The sequence below is a fragment of the Dryobates pubescens genome, chromosome 31 (assembly GCF_014839835.1).
Source record: "Dryobates pubescens isolate bDryPub1 chromosome 31, bDryPub1.pri, whole genome shotgun sequence".
NCBI classification, from domain to species: domain Eukaryota; kingdom Metazoa; phylum Chordata; class Aves; order Piciformes; family Picidae; genus Dryobates; species Dryobates pubescens.
In genome coordinates this window covers 8,960,465-8,979,070 of record NC_071642.1, presented here as the reverse complement: position 1 = coordinate 8,979,070, position 18,606 = coordinate 8,960,465, and the positions used below count along the sequence as shown (strand labels likewise).

Below are 18,606 nucleotides of genomic sequence, written 5' to 3'. Positions count from 1 at the left end.
CCCTGCTGCTGTGCCCCTGTGGAAAGGAAAAGCTGAGGTGGCTGTGGAGAGCCTGATCCCGGGGCTGGAGGCTCCGCTGCCCCAGCGCCTGGCGTCCCAGAGCGAGTCGCTGGCCTCCAACAGGACAGGTTGGTGAGGCAGGGGGTGCTGCAGGGGCAGGGCTGTGCCAGGCTGCTGTGGGCAGTGGAGGCTGCCAAGCACAGCCTGGCTGAGCCTGGCCAGCTCTGTGGCAGCAGGGCTTGCTCCTCTGCGTCCCGGCAGCGGGTGCTGCGCGGTCGGCGCCGCCTGCGTCCTTGTGGGGAAGGCTGCTGCGCCCCTGCAGCACTCCCCAGCCCCTGCTGCTCTGATGGAGCAGTCACTGCCTTGTGTCTGTGCTGCTGGCCTGTGGCAGTAAGCAGCTTATGGCCCTGGCTTACTGTAGGGCCTTGGTCTGGCCACATCCCCAGCAGATGCATGGGGTGGGGTGGGTTGAGAAGGGAGCTCAAAGCTCAGCCAGCTCCAAGCCCCTGCCATGGGCAGGGACACCTCCCACCAGCCCAGGCTGCTCAAGGCCTCATCCAGCCTGGCCTTCAACACCTCCAGGCTTGGGAGTCTCCACAGCCTCCCTGGGCAGCCTGTGCCAGGCTCTCCCCACCCTCACTCTCAACAATTTCTGCCTCATCTCCAGTCTCAGTCTCCCCTCTCCCAGCTCACAGCCATTGTCCCTCAGCCTGGCACTCCCAGCCCTTGTCCAAAGTCCCTCCCCAGCTCCCCTGGAGCCCCTTCAGGTACTGGAAGGCTGCTCTGAGGTCTCCACAGAGCCTTCCCTTCTTGGGACTTGATATCTCTACATGGCCAGTGCACTGCCAGAGGGTCCCTGCCCACCCTCCCCTGCCCCTCTTGTGTCACTGCTGTGGGGTTCCCTTGTTGCCTGCTCAGCTTTAGGTCACCCCCAGCCTGTGCTGTGCATTGCTTGGAGGTGTTGGGAGCCCCTCTGCCCTTGCAGAGCAGTGAGGAACCTTTGCCATCACACAGGGGCAGGCTCTGTGCTGGCTTTGCTGCCCAGCTCTTTGTGCCCTGAGTGGGGACAGGAAGGTGTCCATGAGGGCTAACTCTTTGTGTCTGTTCCACGCTGCTTCTGGCTGCTGCTCTGGATCCAGACTCACTCACTGGGGAGGATTCACTGCTTGACTGTTCTCTGCTTTCTAACCCTGCTGCTGACCTCTTGGATGAGTTTGCTCCTGTAGCTTTCACAGCTCAGCCTCACAAAGGTAAACTGTCCCCCACTCCCTCGGCTCTCCTCCTTCCCCCCCTCGGCTCTCCTCCTTCCCCCCCTCGGCTCTCCTCCTTCCCCCCCTCGGCTCTCCTCCTTCCCCCCCTCGGCTCTGCTCCTTCCCCCCCTCGGCTCTGCTCCTTCCCCCCCTCGGCTCTCCTCCTTCCCCCCCTCGGCTCTCCTCCTTCCCTCCCTCGGCTCTGCTCCTTCCCTCCCTCGGCTCTGCTCCTTCCCTCCCTCGGCTCTGCTCCTTCCCTCCCTCGGCTCTGCTCCTTCCCTCCCTCGGCTCTGCTCCTTCCCTCCCTCGGCTCTGCTCCTTCCCTCCCTCGGCTCTGCTCCTTCCCTCCCTCGGCTCTCCTCCTTCCCCCCCTCGGCTCTCCTCCTTCCCCCCCTCGGCTCTCCTCCTTCCCCCCCTCGGCTCTCCTCCGTCCCCCCCTCGGCTCTCCTCCTTCCCCCCCTCGGCTCTCCTCCTTCCCCCCCTCGGCTCTGCTCCTTCCCCCCCTCGGCTCTGCTCCTTCCCCCCCTCGGCTCTGCTCCTTCCCCCCCTCGGCTCTCCTCCTTCCCTCCCTCGGCTCTCCTCCTTCCCTCCCTCGGCTCTCCTCCTTCCCTCCCTCGGCTCTGCTCCTTCCCTCCCTCGGCTCTGCTCCTTCCCTCCCTCGGCTCTCCTCCTTCCCTCCCTCGGCTCTCCTCCTTCCCTCCCTCGGCTCTCCTCCTTCCCTCCCTCGGCTCTCCTCCTTCCCTCCCTCGGCTCTCCTCCTTCCCCCCCTCGGCTCTCCTCCTTCCCCCCCTCGGCTCTCCTCCTTCCCCCCCTCGGCTCTGCTCCTTCCCCCCCTCGGCTCTCCTCCTTCCCTCCCTCGGCTCTCCTCCTTCCCTCCCTCGGCTCTCCTCCTTCCCTCCCTCGGCTCTCCTCCTTCCCTCCCTCGGCTCTCCTCCTTCCCCCCCTCGGCTCTCCTCCTTCCCTCCCTCGGCTCTCCTCCTTCCCTCCCTCGGCTCTCCTCCTTCCCTCCCTCGGCTCTCCTCCTTCCCTCCCTCGGCTCTCCTCCTTCCCTCCCTCGGCTCTCCTCCTTCCCCCCCTCGGCTCTCCTCCTTCCCCCCCTCGGCTCTCCTCCTTCCCCCCCTCGGCTCTCCTCCTTCCCCCCCTCGGCTCTGCTCCTTCCCCCCCTCGGCTCTGCTCCTTCCCCCCCTCGGCTCTGCTCCTTCCCTCCCTCGGCTCTGCTCCTTCCCTCCCTCGGCTCTCCTCCTTCCCTCCCTCGGCTCTCCTCCTTCCCTCCCTCGGCTCTCCTCCTTCCCTCCCTCGGCTCTCCTCCTTCCCTCCCTCGGCTCTCCTCCTTCCCTCCCTCGGCTCTCCTCCTTCCCTCCCTCGGCTCTCCTCCTTCCTTCCCCTTCCTCCCACTCTTCCTGAGCTCTCCCTCCCTCCTCAAGCTGTCCCTCTCTGCCCAACACTTCACTCCTGGGCCATGTTTTAGCTCTCCCAAAGCCAAGCTGGTTCCAGTTTGCAGCAGCAGTGCTCTGACAGGTTCTGGGGGTGGCTTTTTCCCTTTCCCCAAGCCATTGCATTCTTTCCCTCCCAGGCTGGTGAAACTCAGGATGCAAACTGAAGCACTGAGGACAAAAGTGTTCGGCTGGACTTGTCCAGACCATCGAGGGCTGGAGCAGGGCCAGAGAAGGGCAGCAGAGCTGGGGAAGGGTCTGGAGAGCAGGGCTGGGGAGGAGCAGCTGAGGCAGCTGGGGGGACTGAGGCTGGAGCAGAGGAGGCTGAGGGAGAGCTCATTGCTCTCTGCAGCTCCTGAGAGGAGGCTGGAGCCAGGTGGGGGTTGGGCTCTGCTGCCCAGTCTCAGGTGATAGAAGGAGAGGCAATGGCCTGGAACTGTGCCAGGGGAGGCTCAGCTTGAAGATGAGGAACAATTCCTTTGCTGCAGGAGTGGTCAGGGCCTGGCCCAGGCTGCCCAGGGAGGTGGTGGAGTCCCCATGGCTGGAGGTGCTCCAGGGCCCTGTGGCCATGGCAGCTGGGGCCATGGTTTGGTGGCCATGCTGGGGTTGGGTTGGGGTTGGGCTGGATGCTCTCAGAGGCTTTTCCAACCCAACTCATGCTCTGTTCCTCAGTGGTTTATTGTCTCATCTCCTCACAAAGCTGTTCCCTGGCTGTCAGCTTGGGGTGAGAGCTTGCACTCTGCAGAGCAGTTGGCCAGGAAGGTTCCTTGGCAGCCCTGGACCTGAGCATGACCTTGCCAGGCTCTCAGGAACATTTCCTGTAGGCACTGGGGACCAGATTCTGGCAGGTCCAGAGTACCCAGTGGTGATACACAGCAGAGTGGGACAGTCCCTGAGGGTCTGTCCCTGCCTGCAGAGGCAGAGAAACGCCTGCCCTGCTGTGCAGAGTGGTGGAAGTGCCTCTCACCAGGTCTCTAACTGCAGCTGACATGGTTTGGAGTCCATGGACAGCTCCAGAGGCCTTGGAAACCTCCCTTTGGGTATCTAGTTACATCTTCAGGCATTCCAGCCCCTTCATATTGCCCTGCTTGGAGCACCACAGGAGCTTCATCTCACACTGCAAGTTCTTCTGTGCCTTGGTTTGGGTTTTTCCAGCCCTTTCCTCCCCTCCCTGTGCACAGGAGCTGGCAGCTGGGGAGCCAGGCTTGCCCCCTCACCCTGTGCTGATACCTGACAGCCACTGGCTGATGGCAGAGAGTGCAGAACCCCCAAATCCCAGCATGGGGGCAGGGGGAAGGGAGCTCTGGAGCTCCCCCAGCCCAAGCCCCCTGCTCCAGCAGGGCTCCCACAGCAGCTTGCCCAGGGGCACAGTGCCCAGGGGGGGTTGGAAGCTCTCCAGAGGAGACTCCACAACCTCTCTGGCAGCTTGCTCCAGGCCTCCAGCACCCTGACAGCAGAGGAGTAAGGGCTGGGGACACCTGAGGGCAGCTCAAGGCCAGGCTGTTGGCACAGCTCTGCCAGGCTGGGCCTGGTTCTCTCTGGCTCTCATCTCTTGCCTTGCTGCCTGCTTTGCTTTCCCCCCCATCCCTTCTGCATTTAATTTGCTCTCTTAACCTCTGCCCCTCCTTGCCCAAGACTTGGTTGCAGCTTCCAGATGCAGCTCTGCTCCTAACCCCTCTCTGGGATCATGAAGCTGTTCTAACCCTTTGCAACAATCCTAACCAACCTCCTCTGCTCTCTTTGCTCCTTTACCTCTGTTTCTCCTTCCTGCTGCAGAAGATACTAACCTGATATCAGGCTTTGATGCTCCTGAGGGCTCTGAGAAAGTGACAGAAGATGAGTTTGATCCAATCCCAGTGCTGATATCCAAAAATTCACAAGGTAAGCCAGGCTGTGGGGGTGAAAAAAGGAAAGGGAAGGAGAGCAGTGATGAAACTGAGCTGTGGAGCAGTGCTGCTGCAGCACACCTGAAGGAGCTGAGCTGCTCAGTGTCAGGAGCTGTCCCTGGGAGTGTTGAGGGAGCTTAGGCTGGGATTGCTGTGGGCCTTGGAGCTCCTCCAGGCTCTTTGGGGAGAAGCTTGCACATCCACAAGTACAGACCTGCAAGCATCTCTAGATCCCAGGCAGTCATTGCTCCCTGCCAGGCAGGCACACAAAGGCCTCTGGCTGAAGTGCAGTGGAGAGCTGCATGCTCTGAACTCCTTAGTGACTGCCTGAGCCCAGGGGGGGACATCCCTTGGCTGTGGATTCACTTAGCATGAGGCACAAGAAAGAGAGGTGGTGGTGAGCCTCTACAGCTCTGCAAGTCCTGCTGAAGGGCAGTTTTCTCCTTCAGATGCCTTTCAGAGGTGCTTGTGGGAGCTGAGTGTGAGATGCTTGGCAGTCAGTGCTCATCTCCTCTGAAGAGCTTTGAGCAGAGGCTGCTTTTACAGCACTGCTGTGCCCTGGCTCACATCAGCCTGATCCACAGCCCCACAGAATGGTTTAGGTTGGAAGGGACCTTCAAGCTCATCCAGTTCCAACCCCCTGCCATGGGCAGGGACCCCTCCCACCAGCACAGCTTGCTCAAGGCCTCCTCCAGCCTGGCCTGGAACACCTCCAGGGAGGGGACAGCCACAGCCTCCCTGGGCAGCCTGTGCCAGGCTCTCCCCACCATGACTCTCAAGACTTTCTTCCACCTCTCCAGTCTCAGTCTCTCCTCTCCCAGCTTCAAAGCCATTGTCCTTGGCCTGGCACTCCCAGCCCTTGTCCAAAGCTCTCCTGGAGCCCCTTCAGGTACTGGGAGGCTGCTCTAAGGTCTGCCTGGAGCCTTCTCTTCTCCAGGCTGCACAGCCCCAGCTCTCCCAGCCTGGCCCCATAGGAGGATCCCTGCACACACTTGCAGCATTATCTAGGCTGAGTCCAAGCAGCAGCTCTGCTCCCCTAGGGAAATCCTGGTGCTGCTCTGGGAGCTGTGCAGGGACAGAAGCAGGAGGCCTGCTGCAGCCTGGTCACTCCCTGAGGGCTTCTCTCTGCAGTCAGGCTGCTGAGACGTTTTGATGGCAGCTTTTGCTGTGCTGGAGTAGGTGTGAGCCCCAGGGCTCCTTTTGTGGTGCTTCTGGGGTTTGGGTTTGATGGGAGCACTTTCTGAGTCCCCTGCCCCCCATCCTGGTCACAGCTCAATGTGTAGCTGCTCTGCAGCCAGAGACTGGAGCAGCCTGCCCAGGGAGCAGCAGTTGAATCCTCATCCCTGGAGGTGTTTCAGAGAGGCAGAGCTGTGGTGCTGAGGGCCACAGCTTAACCCCAGGCTGGGCAGAGTTAGAGAATGGTTGGCCTGGATGAGCTTGAAGGTCTTGGCCAGCCAAAATGCTTCTGTGGTTCTGTGACTGCCACTCACTGAAGTCCTCAGGCATGAGAAACTGCTCCTGCTGGAGGGCAGAGAAGCTGCCTACCAAAGCTGGGCCTAGGTAGGCTCCTTTGAGGCCTTCAGTACCAGCTCTAGAAAGGCTCCACACAGCTGAGGGGGGCTCTGGAGCAGCTGAGGGGGGCTCAGAAGTGGCTCAGGGGGCTCTGGAGCAGCTGAAGGGGGCTCTGGAGCAGCTGAAGGGGGCTCTGGAGCAGCTGAGGGGGGCTCTGGAGCAGCTGAAGGTGGCTCAGAAGCAGCTCAGGGGGCTCTGGAGCAGCCCCCTCTGCACAGCGCTCTGCAGGCTGTGGGAGCTGCCAGAGAGCCTTTAGCCAGGACAGGGTTGTGCAGCCTGGGTGTAGAGCTCAAGGGAAGAGAACTGTGAGGTGCTGGCAGTGCTGTTTCTCCCTGCAGGTGCAGGGAGGGGGCTGAGGGGTGGGCAGAGGGGGGGTGCTGCAGGCCAGGAGCGGAGCTGGAGCCCCTGGCTTGCGATCTCTTTGTTCCTGGCTGGCTTGCTCTCCAGCGCCTGCAGCTGTTGTGTGCCTGTCTGTGTCCTGCTCAATACTGAATCCCTATCTCTCACACTTTCAGGTGGGCATTCTAGAAACAACAGTGGAAGCTCTGAGTCCAGTCTTCCCAACATAGCCAGGTCCCTGCTGCTGGTGGATCAGCTGATAGACCTGTAGCAGTGGCACAGTAGCAGCAGCAGCAGTTTCCGTCCCCAATCCTCCGCTTTCATTCCCAGAAGAGTTAACCTCCACTTGTGCTTCTTTTGGGCCTTGCAGGCTACAGAGTTTTCTTCCTTCACCTTTCTGTTCTTGGGTTTTGTTGCTTGTTTGTTTGGGTGCTTCTTTTCCTCCCCCTCCTTAATTAAAAGGCAAAACATCTGCCAACAGGAGACAGTCACCAACCTCTCTGCCTCTCTTCCCAGGCCCTGGGGAGACAAATTCTGTCTCGGTCCACCAGGTGTAGCCCTCTCTAAAGCTGGTGAAAACCTTTGCTGATCCTCCTCCACCAGGTGTAGCCCTCTCTAAAGCTGGTGAAAACCTTTGCTGATCCTCTTACACCAGGTTTAGTGCTCTCTATAGCTGGTACAAACCTGTTTGTGTTCTCCTACACCAGGTGTAGCCCTCTCTACAGCTGGTACAAACCTGTTGTTGCTCTCCTACACCAGGTGTAGCCCTCTCTACAGCTGGTACAAACCTGTTGTTGCTCCTACACCAGGTTTAGTGCTCTCTATAGCTGGTACAAACCTGTTGTTGCTCTCCTACACCAGGTGTAGCCCTCTCTACAGCTGGTACAAACCTGTTGCTCCTACACCAGGTGTAGCCCTCTCTACAGCTGGTACAAACCTGTTGTTGCTCTCCTACACCAGGTGTAGCCCTCTCTACAGCTGGTACAAACCTGTTGTTGCTCTCCTACACCAGGTGTAGCCCTCTCTACAGCTGGTACAAACCTGTTGTTGCTCTCCTACACCAGGTGTAGCCCTCTCTACAGCTGGTACAAACCTGTTGCTCCTACACCAGGTGTAGCCCTCTCTACAGCTGGTACAAACCTGTTGTTGCTCTCCTACACCAGGTGTGTCTCTCTAAAGCTGGTACAAAGTTCTTGTTGATCCTTCTGCCCCTGTCCTTAAGAGCCTGTGTCTAAAGGGAGCCCTGTCCCCAGCTGCCCTGCTGAGCTGTCCTGGTGTCACTGCTCCCTGTAGCTGCTGGGTGAGCCCTGCCTGCTGCTCACTCCTTCCTCCTTAGTGTAGAGTGTGAGCAACTGTGTTCTAATCCTTGTCATTGGGTTTGGGTTTGTTCCTGGTGTTTTTGTTCTGATGAATGGGCAGGAGGAAGGGGCCAGGGGGGCTGGAAGCTGCTGCTTCTCACCTGCCAGTGTGTGCTTCAGAGGAGGAGAGAGCCCCAGGGCCTCTGAGGCACCCTTGCCTGCTTCCTCTGGTGATGGTGCATATGAAGAGTTTTCTGGACTGCCCCCAGCTCGTGGTTTGCTCTTTACTGATCCTGCTTGGGAATGAACTGCACTTCTCTGGGGGGAGAGGGGGGAAGCCCCCACCCCTGCAATCCCCTCTCCCCACCAACCCTGCTCGTTAAAGCTGCAGAACAGCCCTGGGTGAAGTCTGCCAGGGCTTGGACCCAGCCCCAGGGGAGCGTGGCTGTGACCTTTGGGTTTCTGTTGGGGTGGAGAGGGCCCTGTGGCAGCAGCAGATGTCTCTTCTGTCCCTTCTTTTCTGTGTGTGACTGGAAAACAAGCCAAAAGCAAACCCCTCCCAAGCTACTGTGAGTGGTGTATGAAGCAAACGGTCCTGCAGGTGATTGTCTCTCTCCAGCCCTGGGTTTAGTATCAGGTACCTGTCCTGCCTTCCCCTTCTCTCTCTCATGACTCTCTAGTGCAAACCAGTTGAGTATGGAACCATTTGTGCAGTAGACAAAGATTGCTGTGGACTCTCTGGCACCCCTCAGCCTGTGTGGAACAAGCATGCCCTGGGTGCAGGTGGTTTGGAGTCGGTGCTGCTGCAGCTCCGTGGCTTCCACCTTTTCTTTGCTCGCCTCCCCTTCGCCGCGCTTAGTTTGTCACCTAGCTGGGACTCCTCCTCCTCCTCACTGGCTTTATGGCCACCAAGTCTGGGATTTCTCTCTTGTGTTTGCAAGCTCTTTCTGACCAGAAGGACTCTTCCTCCTCTGTAGTGGAATGATTAGTAGCTTCCTGCTGCCCTCGTGTACGTGTTCGTAGCCGTAGTAGTACCAAGTGCAGTCCCCCCGTGCGAAAGCCCCGGCGGCTGGAATGTGTCTGTACCACCTCTGGCTCAGAAGGCAACAACTCAGAGTCTCTGGCTGCTCCTCTCCTCCACTCTCTGCTCTGCCCCCACCCCACCACCACCTCCTCCACCACCACCACCACCACCACCACCTAGCCTAACCAACTCTGTACATAGAGCTGCCCTCGGCTGTGTCTCTGCTCTCCACTTCCTCCTCTCCTCCACCCTCTCCGCCCCTTACTAATAAAAGTATTGCTTAAGTGTGTGGTATCCTGCCCTGTGTACACTGCACCTTCCCAAGAGAAGCTGTCCATCAGAACTTATGGAGATGACCTTTAGCCCCAACTGTGGATAGAAGTTTATTATTCATGATCGATTCCTTGATGCTGATGATGCTGATTATTTTTGTTTTATATTCCTGGAAGCACAGGCCCAAAGCTGGACTGGAGCCCACGAAGCTGTGATAGACAGGAAAAGCTATTGTATAGACAGAGCCTGAGATTATATGAAGAGAGAATGGATTTTACAAAGCACCACCTGCTGTATATTAGAGACAAAGATTTCTGTCAATTAAAGTACTTTTAAAGAATGTTGCTAATGGCACTCGTTCCAGGGGCCCTGCAGAGCCTGCTCCCTGGGCTCTGGGCAATGCTATTAAAGGAGCAGATCCCCCTGCTGGCTCTCTGATTGCACTTGATTTGCCAAGCAGCCTCCTCCTGGCCGCGGGGTGGGGACCCAGGGCCCTGCCAGCTGCCTCCTCCGAGGTCTCTGCCCCCGGGAGAGCCTTCCCCGCTCGCTCCTGGAAGGGACAGGAGCGGGAGAGGCTTTGAGGGCTCTTCCAACCGTGGTGATCCTGTGAATGCTGGGAAGGGCTGCAGGGAATTGCTTGGGTTGGAAAAGCCTCTGGGAGCATCCAGCCCAACCAGCAACCCAGCAGCACCATGGGCACCAAACCCTGGCCCCAGCTGCCATGGCCGCAGGGGTCTGGAGCACCTCCAGGCACGGGGAGTCCAGCACCTCCCTGGGCAGCCTGGGCCAGGCCCTGACCACTCCTGCAGCAAAGGAGTTGTTCCTCATCTCCAGCTTAACCCTCCCCTGGTTCAATTTTAGGTCATTTTAGGTCTTTTATCACCTGAGAGTAGGGAGAAGGGGAGGGGTGGTGGTGTGTGTGGTTACCTGGCCTTAGCCTCTCTTCAGGGAGCTGCAGAGAGCAATGAGGTCTTCCCTCAGCCTCCTCTTCTCCAGACTAAACTCCCTCAGCTGTTCCTCACCTGTCCTCCAGCCTCTTCCTTCAGCTTTATTGCCTTCTCTGACCCTGCTCCACCCCTTCCATGTCCTTCTTGGAGTGAGAGGCCCAAGGCTGACCCCAGGATTTGAGTTGTTTGGGGGTTTTATCATTTGAAGCTCTCTGAGTGGCCTCCAGGCCTTGGGTGACTGCTGGTGTGCTGCTAAAATGTCAAGGGGGGGCTGTGTGGTAGCTGCTGCTGGGAGGGCACAAACTGAGCTTTCATCCAGGAGCTGCTGTGGGTCCAGCATCCCCAGCAGGGTGCCAGAATGGTTCCCTCACAGCCATGCTTGGAGCCTTGTGTGGAGCCATGGGAGAGGTTTCTGTCCCCTTGCAGGGGCTGTAGGCTCTGCTGATGTTCAGCAGTGGAATGCAGTCAGCCAGGTCCCAGCAGAGCCTTTCTGCCCTGTCTGTGCTGTTGGCTCAGGGGAGGCTGCTGGGAGCCTTTCTGCCCTGAGAGGCTGGGGCTGGGGGCAGTGTTCTTGGCATGAGCTGGGGAGGTTCCCCTGCCAGGATGCTGTAAATGCAGCCATAGTGCAGGGGGCAGCTCCCTTCCAACCCCAGGGGGTGCTCTGGATGCAAGAATCCCCTCTGGGTTTGGGGTGTGCAGAGGGGCAGCTGGAACTTGGGTGTTGGCTCTGCTTAACTCTGGGGGGGTCTGGGTGCTGAGCTGCCTCTGCCTTTGGAGATCTCTCTGAGCTGGGGGAGCACAAGCCTGGCTCCCAGAGGCCAGCAGGGCTGTGTTTGTGGCAGCAGTCTGTCTGCCCCCAGAGCAGAGGTGCTGCAGCTCCAGGTCAGGGTGTGCAGGTCCTCCCAGGCTGCAGCATGTGGCCAGGGCTGCAGGCACGGTGCAGCCTGCTGGAGGAGCCTGAGATGGGTGGAAGAAGCCAGTGGTGGCTTCGTGGCATCCTCTAACAGCCACGAGCAAGTGGCAGCCTGAGGGAATCTGTGCAGAGCAAGGTCACTGTGGAGGGCACTTGCTGGAAGTGAGTGGTGATGGCCTGAGGGCTCTCAGGGTGCTGCCTGCAGTCACTGCCCAGCACCTTTGGCAGCTGCTTCCAAGCTGTGCTGTGTTACAGTGAAGGTTCAGCAGGTCTGGGGGATCCTGGCAGACACCAGAGTGGAGCTCAAAGGCCTCTGCCTGCAGAGCTGTCAGCTGCAGCTGCTCCTGCAGCCTGGCTGTGGTGGTGTGGAGGAAGGGGTTGGGGGCTGGTGGGCTTGGGTTGGTTTTCTTTGGGTTGGGTTGGGGGTTTTCTTTCCTTCTGTGGTTCTTTTGTTGTTTGATTCTCCTTTTTTAATCCGTGTTTTCTGGTGGGAATCCATCAGAGCTGGGGAGAGGCTGTGGGGGAGGTGTGGCCCAGGTGGGCAGTGCTGTGGTCACCATGGTGGGATGGAGCCCCCAGGGCAGGGCTCTGCTGAGCTGTGTGGGCACTGCATGGTCAAACACAGACCTAGGGAGGAGACACTAAAGGGTTCTGTGCTGTTTGGTTTTCATTCCTGTGTCTGTAGCTGGGAGCTGTGCCCTGGGGGAGCACAGACCGTGCTCAGCAGCAGCTGAGGGCTCCTGGAGAGCCAGGCTTGGCTGCCTGGATGAGGTTGTTTTAAGGCCATAGCTGCCCTGTGAGCCTCCTGCCCTGCACAGGAGAAACTCCACCTCCTGTCTTGCTCAGGCAGTGCCAGGCTGCAGCTGAAGGCTCACAGCTGGCACTGGGCTGAGCGAGGGGAGGGCACCCGGAGGGGAGGGCACCAGGAGGGGAGGGCACCAGGAGGGGAGGGCACCCAGCCGCTGGGTTGGCTTCCAGCTGCTCAGCCCTGGCCCCAGGCTGCTGGGGCTGGTTGGGGGTTGGTGTTTCACACCTCCCCCTGGCTCACTCTGCACAGGGCAAGTGTCTGTAGCAGCACTGAGCCCAAACTGGGGCATTCAGTTCCTTCTCTTCTGGAACTGCAGAGCCCAGCCCCAGGCAGTGCTTCCTGCTGCTCTCCAGCGACTCAGTGGTGTGGGGATGCTGACCTGCGCTGCTCTGCTGTGATGGCTCCTCCCGGGAAGCACCCAGAGCTCCCCGGTGGGGTTCAAAGGCTCTGCTGCAAGGAGTTGGAATGCAAGGAAAAATGTCAGGGAGGGAGGGAGGGAGGGAGGAGACTTGTGACCCTTCTGAAATGCCAGACCTTGCCGGGCAGGGATTGTGCTGCTCTTTAGTTGTTAGCAGAGCCCTGCAGCAGGCTGCTCAGAGGTTGTGGAGTCTCCTCTGGAGAGATTCCAAACCCACCTGGACTCTGTGATCCTGCTGGAGCAGAGGGCTTGGACTGGAGGATCTCCAGAGGTCCCTTCCAACTCCCCCCACGCTGGAATGTGTTAAAAGCTTCCTGACCTGATGAAATCACAGAATGGTTTGGGTTGGAAGGGACCTTAAAGATCACCCAGTTCCACCCCCCTGCCATGGGCAGGGAGAGTTACTTGATGGAAGAGGAACTCTAGAGCCTAGGAATGCCTCTGCCTGCCCTGACCTCCTTGTTGTGGGCTGGGCTCCAGCAATGAGGTCACCTTGGTGCCTGCTCTGCTTCCTGGCAGTCCCCATCACAGGCAGAGTGAATCCTGATTAGCCTTCCTGGCAGCTGTTCCAGCTCCCTGCCACCTCAGTGCCTTACAGGGTGGGAGAACTCTGCCAGCCTGCTGAGAGCCTGCTCTCTTCTCCAGGTTGCCCCCAGAGTGCCTGCAGGCTGCACTCCTGGGGTCCTGAGTGAGCAGTGGGTTTGTGCTTGCAGAAGGGCAGCCTGAGCATAGGTCAGGAGTTGGTTCTGTAGTGCATGGATCTGAACCTGCAACAGAAAACGTTGTGCAGGGCTAGGGGGAAAGCTCAGCCCTCACCTCAAGCTTCTGAAGGGTTCTGTGGTGGAAAGCTTCCAGCTGCTAGGAGCCTGCAGAGCACTCGCTGCAAAGCTGAGGGCTGCTGCCCCATCAGGCAACACAGCTGCCAGGAGGGGCCAGAGGAGGCAGCTGCCCCTTGGCAGTGCCCATCCTGGCACAGGCAGCTGCTGGGAAGTGCTGCATCCCGTTCTGCAGGAGGGGTGGTGAGGGCCTTGCTGTGTGACCTGCAGCAAACCAACTGCCTGTGAGAGGAGCTGAGGGCAGGCTTCCAGCAGCAGGCACTGCCTTGGCTGTGTGAGGTTTGTCCTTCACCCTCACAGTGCCCCTATCTGCTCCCCTGCAAGGCAGCACAAAGCTGCCTCACCCCTGCCTGTGAAACCAGCCCTGGAGTGCTGCAGCCTGGCCTCTGACCTCAGACCAAAGCATCTCTCAGTGCTGGCTGCAAGCTCTGTCCTCAAAGCCGTGCAGCAGGAGCCTCTGAGGTGTTTGTCTGCAGGGGCTGGAGCTGTGGCTGCTTGTGGGGAGGTGCTGACCTCCTCTGCTTAGCTCTGACCTGACCTTCCCTCAGGAGGGGTTGGGGTTTGGTTGCCCCTCGGTGTCTAAGCAGGGCTCAGCCCTTCTCTAGTGCAGGAGATGGAGCTCTCCTCTCACAGCTGCTGAAGCCACTCTCTAGCTGGACCTGCACCCTGCTGTTAGCTGCAGTAGCTGCTGGCATGATGCTGCCTGCCTCCTGGGGATGCTGCCACAGCTCCTCCTGGGAGTGGCCTCTTGCCTTCTGCTGAAGGAAATGAACTGAGGAAACCAGGAAAGAAAAGGTGGCTGGGAGCAGGTCCTGGGGGGTGGTGCCTGGAAGCCAGCTCTTGTTCCTTCAGCATCACTGAAACAGCAAGGGGGTGCAGAGGCTGCTCCCCTCTCTCAGCAGGCTCCCAGGCTCCACTGTGCTTTGCTGCTGCTGTGCCTCTTTGTGTTCTTTCCAGACTGCCAGAGCCCTTTCCTCCTGGCTGTGCTGCCTGGCAGCTTTGGGTGAGCCCAGCTCTAAGCAGAGGCCAGCACCAGGCCTGAGCACTGCTCCACTTTTCCCTCCCAGGGGGTTCACAGCTCCTGTGCTGACCTTGGCAAAGGAGCAAACTGCTGCTGAGCATTTGGTGCCCTTCTCACCATGGGCTGAGAGGGCAGGAAAGCCCTGGGCAAAGGCCTTGTGGCTGAGAAGATTCCTGTTGTGCACATCACACACAGCTCCTGCCCCTGTGCTGAGCCCCTGCCACCCTCCTGCCCCTCTGCCCTAGGTGCCATGGCTCGTGTGAGCCCAGGCAGCTGCTGGCACAGGGAGCCCTGTGGCAGGAGGATTCTGATCAGGAGCCTTGGTGGTGCTGCCCCTGGCCCAAGCCCTGCTGTGCTGCTCCCCCCACATAAATCCCTTTTCCCTCTGCCCCTTTCCCTGTGCTGTGTTTTGGTGAGGCAACTGGTCCTGCTCTGCCCTGCTCTCCCCAGGCCTCCTGGTGAGCACCTCACCAGCCTCAGCCTCCTGGAAGAAAACAGCACTGCCAGGGTGCCACCCCTGTAAGTCCAGAGCAGTGTCCAGGGCTGAAGCAGTGCAGAGGCTCCAGGAGAGGCAGGCAGTGTGTCTGGAGTGCCCTGCTGCATGCTGGCAGCTCCAGCAGTGCCATCCACCCCCCGCAGTGAACAGTTGCCCAGTGAAGCCTGGTTTGGGTGCCCACTGCCTGGTTTGGGTGCCCACTGCCTGGCTGCTGTGTCATTGGTTGTGACACCAAGGGGGCCCCCCTGGAGCTGCTCGAGGCGTGGTGCTTGCAGGTGGCACTGGGTGCCCAAATGCTGACCCTGGGAGAAGTTTGGGTGCCACAGCAGGGGGGGGTTGGTCCATACCTCCCTTGTCCCTCGCTCAGTGGCCACCAGCCAACCTCCTGCTGCTCCCTGCACTGCACACTGCTTAGTTCTCATCTGCCTTCTTCCTGTCCTCTTGCTAACATGAGCCCAGGGACACCCTCCTAGCCTGCCAGTAGTTCTCTGAAGGTAAGAGATCTTCTCTTCTGTCTGTGTTGAGTCCTACAGCAAAGCCAACCCCATGCTGGGCTCCTGCAGCTGGAGGGGAGCAGAGCTGCAAGGCTCTCCCCACGCTGAGTGTGCTGACACAGAAGCAAGGCAGAGCTTTTGAGCTGTGTCAGATGCTTGACCTGAAGGCATGGTCTGGAGTGTTCCACATCATTTGCCTTGCAGTGGTGCTCAGTGCTGCTGCTGCAGCAGCAGGAGGCAGGCAAAGCCTCAGGCCGACCTGTGGAACGTGGATGTCGTTGTACAGCTGGGAGGGCATCCCTCTGGATTTCAGTGGCCTGAGCATCTCCCACTGTTCCCAAGGGATGCTTCAGACACAGAGGCCATGCCAAGCTCTGTCTGTGGGTAGGGCCAGGGGTGCAGGATGCCCAAGCCTGCCCCTGTGCTGGAGCTTCACCCCAGGCAGCGGTGTGGCCGGGTGAAAGGCTCTCCGCTGCTGGTGATTGTGGTGGGGCACAGGAGCCCTTGTGGAGCGGTGCTGAGAGTCCAGCATCTCCCCTCCCTTCCTGGGCAGTGGTGTTTGTGGTGTCCCCAGGCTGTGGGGCAGTGCTGGGTTGTCTGTGGCTGTGTGTCATCAACATCTCCCCTGGCATTTGCATTTGCTTTCAGTTGTCCTCCCTCTTCTCCCCGTTCCCCGTGCGTGGTGGTGGTGGTTTCAGTCTGACCAGCATGGTGGTTCTCGTGTGCTCAGCACCTCCATTCTCGCCCGAGGAGATGGAGCTTGTGGGGTTGGTAACTGACTCTCTTCTCTTGCACTTGTAGGTCTGCAGAGGGACCCTGCCCTCTTCCCAGCTGTGGCTCTCGACCTCTCCAAAGGGCCTCCTGGCGGCGATGGCCTCGCTCCGTGCAGGGGGCAGCCTGAGGTGCTGGAGGGGAAAGCACAGCAGGGCTCAGAGGCAGAGCTGCTGGCGAGGGATGGACCCTCCAGCAACAGCTCCTTCTACAGCAGCGAGGGAGAGGGCACAGACCAGGAGGGAGACCTTCTGGACTGCAGCGGCTCCAGGCCTCTGCTGCTGGATTCAGAAGAGGAGGAGGAAAGCTGCAAGCTGTGCCCAGGCTTCCTGCAGGCTGCACCCAAGGAGCGACGTGAGGCCTCCAAGGAAGGTGGCCAGCCCCAGCCCTCCCAGCCTGGAGCAGGGGAGGTGCTGTTCCCTGCCTTCCAGTCCCACACAGGGGAGGTTTTCAACGAGCCAGACGTGTTTGCCACGGCTCCCTTCCGGAGCTCCAGGAGGGTGCCCGACGATGTGGATGTCTTCTCCAAAGCTCCTTTCGTCTCCAAGGGCAGCCTGGCTCCCAGGCAGCCAGAAGAAGCAGATGTCTTTCTGAGAGCCCCTTTCACTAAAAAGAAGAGCCTGGAAGAGTTGACTTCCCAGGGGGTGGCTAAGGAGCCCTTCCCGCCGCCCGTCTTCCGGAGCCCGGGAGGGGACGTCCAGCCCAGGGCCGCGTTCCCAGCCTCGGCCAGAGCTCAGTATCCCTCTGCCGGCTTTGCTCAGCCAGGCAACCTCCATCCCTCCTCTGTCAGAGCTGCGGAGCCCCCAGCCCCCGGCCCTTCCCCAGGGGTGCTGCAGGAGCAGGCTGGCGGCGAGAGGAGCCAGGTGGCGGCGCAGGAGGCCGCGCTGGGCTCCGTGCCCAACAAACCCTTCCGTCCGCAGTCCCTCTCCAAGTACTCCAGGCACTACGGCCCGGAGGATGGGCAGGGGCTGGAGGCCAAGCCCATAGCTGCTTACAAAGTGATTTCTCAGACCAACAGACAGGTGATAGCAGGATCTGTCTCCATCACCCCTTTGTCTTCCAGGACTACAGAGCTGCCCGGTGCTGATCCCTTCGCCTCTGCTCCCTTTCCTTCCAAAGTGGGGAAGCAAAAGCCTTAATCTGGGGGCTGGGGGCTGGGAGCTGTGTGTGTGCCCTGCAGGACCCCACCTCTTGCTGGACCTTGAACCTCTTAGTTGAAATGACTGACATAGCAATATATAGAGAGAGATATATATGAAAGAATGATTATTTTTGGGTCAGAACTCTATTTGCAGTGATCTAGAGTGAAGCATTTTAAGTTATGTTAGTCTGGATGCTTGGCTCTCAGGACCTTCATATCCTTTGCAGCTGCTTCTCACCTTCCTTCTCTCCCTGCCTGTTCCCCCTTCCCACTCACATTTATGTTTGGAGATGCTTTTCCAAACCAGTCCTGGCTGGGGAAATGCATTCTCAGGTCAATGAAGAGGTTTACTAATCACAGAGAGGTCAAGGAGAGGTTCATTAATCACAGACAGAGCCAAGCAGAGGTTTATTAATCACACAGAAAGTCAATCAGAGGTCTGTTACTCACAGAGCAAGTCAAGCAGGACTTGCTAAGCGCCCTGGGAAGGAAGGGATGGCAGAGGTGAAAGAGTTGCTGTGGTTCCCCTGTCAGTGGGGCTGGGGGAGCAGGGTTGAAGGTTCCTGCTGCTGGTGGTGGCGAAGCTGGCAGCAGGCTGATTCTGTGCTGTGTGTTTGGAGGCTGGCTGCACACCCAGCTGCAGGTTTGTGCAGCTCTGGCAGGAGCAGAGCAGAGCTGTGGCACTGCACAGGCTGTGGTTGCAGCTCCCTGCTGGGCTGCACTTGAAGTGCCTTCAGCGTCCTGCGGCCTCCCAGGCACAGCAGCCTCAGCAGAGCTGCTCCTGGGGGGATGCTCAGGCAGAGGTTGGGGTCTGTGTTTGCTCTCTGGTTTAGTGGAAGTGTAAGGAGCCAGGATGGTGCTGCAGAGGGGAGAGCTGTGCAGTTCTACATATCCAGAGCACCCCTGAGTGAGAACTGGCTCAGGCACACAGGGTGGCTGTGCTGCCCCCCAGACCTCTGCTGGATTCATGCTGCAGAGGCTGCAGAGGCTGCAGAGGCTGCAGGGCTCTGTGTCTGCAGATGCTGCCTCTGGGGTTCCTGTGGTTAAGGATGAACCTGACCAAAGTCCAGGCAGGCTCCTTTGGCAGCATTGGCCTGGAACAGAGTGGTGCTTCCTGAAGAGGACACTTGGTGCTGGCTCAGTCACTGAGGTGCTGAACCCCAATGTGGTGTTTGGAGGCAGAGTCACTGGCTGGCAGGAGCAGAGCACTTTGCTTCTCCCTCTTCTCACTCAGCTGAGGCAGAGCTCAGGGTGAAACCTCTCATCTTCACTTTGCAGGGTGCCTGCTTGCATCACTTGTCCTGGCTCTGCTCTCTCTGGCCCTAGCAGTGTGGTCAGGGCTTCCAGACCCCCCGTGGCAGGATGCCAGTCGCTGGTGAACCCTTCTCTGGCAGCTGCAGCACAAACCCTGCTAGGTTTGTGTCGAGGGCCTTGACATCTGTGGCACAAAGTCCCCACTGAGCACAGCAGCATCTGTCTCACTCTCCTACATGCTTTGAGGTGGCTGTTTCCCAGGGGACTCTGTTGTGCCCTGTGGGCTGGAGCCTTGTGCAGAGGGCAGTGGCAGAGTTCTGTGTTGGGCTTCTCCCATCAGTGGCTCTGAGGTGTTTGGGTGTGGGGATGCCACATTTGGGCAGGGCAATTGCTGCCGAGGTCAGGAGCTGCTGAACACAGAGCAGGTTCCTG

The 18,606-nt window shown here is 59.3% G+C and overlaps 1 protein-coding gene across 1 annotated transcript in view; it reads left to right on the top strand.

Moving 5' to 3' along the window:
- The window catches only part of AAK1 (AP2 associated kinase 1), a 90,954-nt gene extending 74,036 nt beyond the window's left edge, over nucleotides 1-16,918 (top strand). The window contains exons 18-20 of the mRNA XM_054174918.1: nucleotides 27-128; nucleotides 1,140-1,250; nucleotides 15,810-16,918. Of these exons, the coding sequence (XP_054030893.1) occupies nucleotides 27-128; nucleotides 1,140-1,250; nucleotides 15,810-16,918 (1,322 nt within the window). The remainder of the gene's footprint in view (nucleotides 1-26; nucleotides 129-1,139; nucleotides 1,251-15,809) is intronic.
- Nucleotides 16,919-18,606: the final 1,688 nt, after the last annotated feature.